The sequence below is a fragment of the Saprolegnia parasitica genome (assembly GCF_000151545.1).
Source record: "Saprolegnia parasitica CBS 223.65 unplaced genomic scaffold supercont2.121, whole genome shotgun sequence".
NCBI classification, from domain to species: Eukaryota; Oomycota; class Saprolegniomycetes; order Saprolegniales; family Saprolegniaceae; genus Saprolegnia; species Saprolegnia parasitica.
In genome coordinates this window covers 64,574-65,960 of record NW_012156515.1, presented here as the reverse complement: position 1 = coordinate 65,960, position 1,387 = coordinate 64,574, and the positions used below count along the sequence as shown (strand labels likewise).

Sequence of the window (1,387 nt, the reverse complement as noted above, 5' to 3'; positions counted from 1 at the left end):
GTGTTTGTAGAGCGACCCACGATGCAGGGCAACATCTTTTCGAACGCGTATCGCGCCATCTCGGGTGGCCTCAACGACAATCTCTCGCGACGCTTCTCGTTTGACGCGACGTCGCCCGCGACCGTGTGCGTGACGCTCCAAGTCCACGCGCTGCCGTCGTCGCCAGCGCTGTTTTCCGCGCCGAGCCGGGACGCGCCGCTGGTCCGCTTCATTGCGTCCAAGGACTGGACGTACGAAGAGCTACTGACGCATTTGCGGCATACACTCAAAGTCTACAGTGTCTGTGGGCTCTACGCGGTCAACAGCAACGCCCAAGTGCTCTCGCCCGCCCACCTTTTCCCGAACGAGACACTCCGCGTCGAGGTCGAGACGGAGCCGCGAACGGAACCCGACACCCGCGTTCCCCGACCGCCCGTGTACCTCAAGCGCAACAAGTCCAAGACTCTGGTCAAGAAGACGCCGGTGAAACTGGCCGTCGCGGTCTCGCCGTCCAAGCAACACTTGCGCCGGTCGTCGTGCTCGCATTGCGTCGGCGACTCGGAGTCGGATGCGATTCTGTCACCTCGCCGCAGCGCACCGAGCCTCCTAGGTGCTCCGATCTCGGACGTGGTTCCGCCCACTGCCCGGTTCCGGGATCTCTCGTCGTTCCAGGCGGCGGCCGGTGACTGTTTTCGGCAGTCAATCTTGCAGCTGCGCAGCCAAAGCTCGTCGTCGGCGTCCGACACGATGACCAGTGACAACTCGCCAACCAAAGAAGTGGTCACGGAGGTCAAGGCGCCGGAAACGGTGCCCGAGTCACCGATGCCGTCGTCGGTGCAGACACCGGGAACACCGCTACCGGCGCTACCAACGGCGCTGCCTGTTGTCGTGCGGCCCGAGAGCCAAACGAAACGTCCGCGCAGCTTTGACGCAGCAACGCCCGACCGCACTGTGCTCGTGAGCGGCCGAGGCATTCAGCACCAAGTGGAGACGGAAGATCAGGCGCGCCCGTCGCTCGAAGCTAGCGCTGTGATTGAGCGAACGTCGGAGCGGCGTCGCAATGGCCCGCGGCGGTCGCAATCGGTGCCAGACTTTGAGGTCAAGCCTCCGGGGTTCTGGAAGCGCATGATCGGAAAGAAACACTAATATTTGCTACTCTTCTTTTAATCGAACCCTAGTCTCTAGAAAGGAAATACAGTTCGTTTCTCCCCTTGCCAGCTCTGGCCTCGTAGATAGATAGATAGATAGATAGATAGATAGATAGATAGATAGATAGATAGATAGATAGATAGATAGATAGATAGATAGATAGATAGATAGATAGATAGATAGATAGATAGATAGATAGATAGATAGATAGATAGATAGATAGATAGATAGATAGATAGATAGATAGATAGATAGATAG

General features: G+C 57.5%; 1 protein-coding gene across 1 annotated transcript in view; it reads left to right on the top strand.

Annotated features, from left to right (window-relative positions):
- The window catches only part of SPRG_21266 (hypothetical protein), a gene marked incomplete at both ends in the record, with an annotated part of 3,501 nt that extends 2,376 nt beyond the window's left edge, over nucleotides 1-1,125 (top strand). Inside the window, one exon of the mRNA XM_012353371.1 lies at nucleotides 11-1,125. Coding sequence (XP_012208761.1) covers nucleotides 11-1,125 — 1,115 coding nt within the window. The remainder of the gene's footprint in view (nucleotides 1-10) is intronic.
- Between the last annotated feature and the right edge of the window lie 262 nt (nucleotides 1,126-1,387).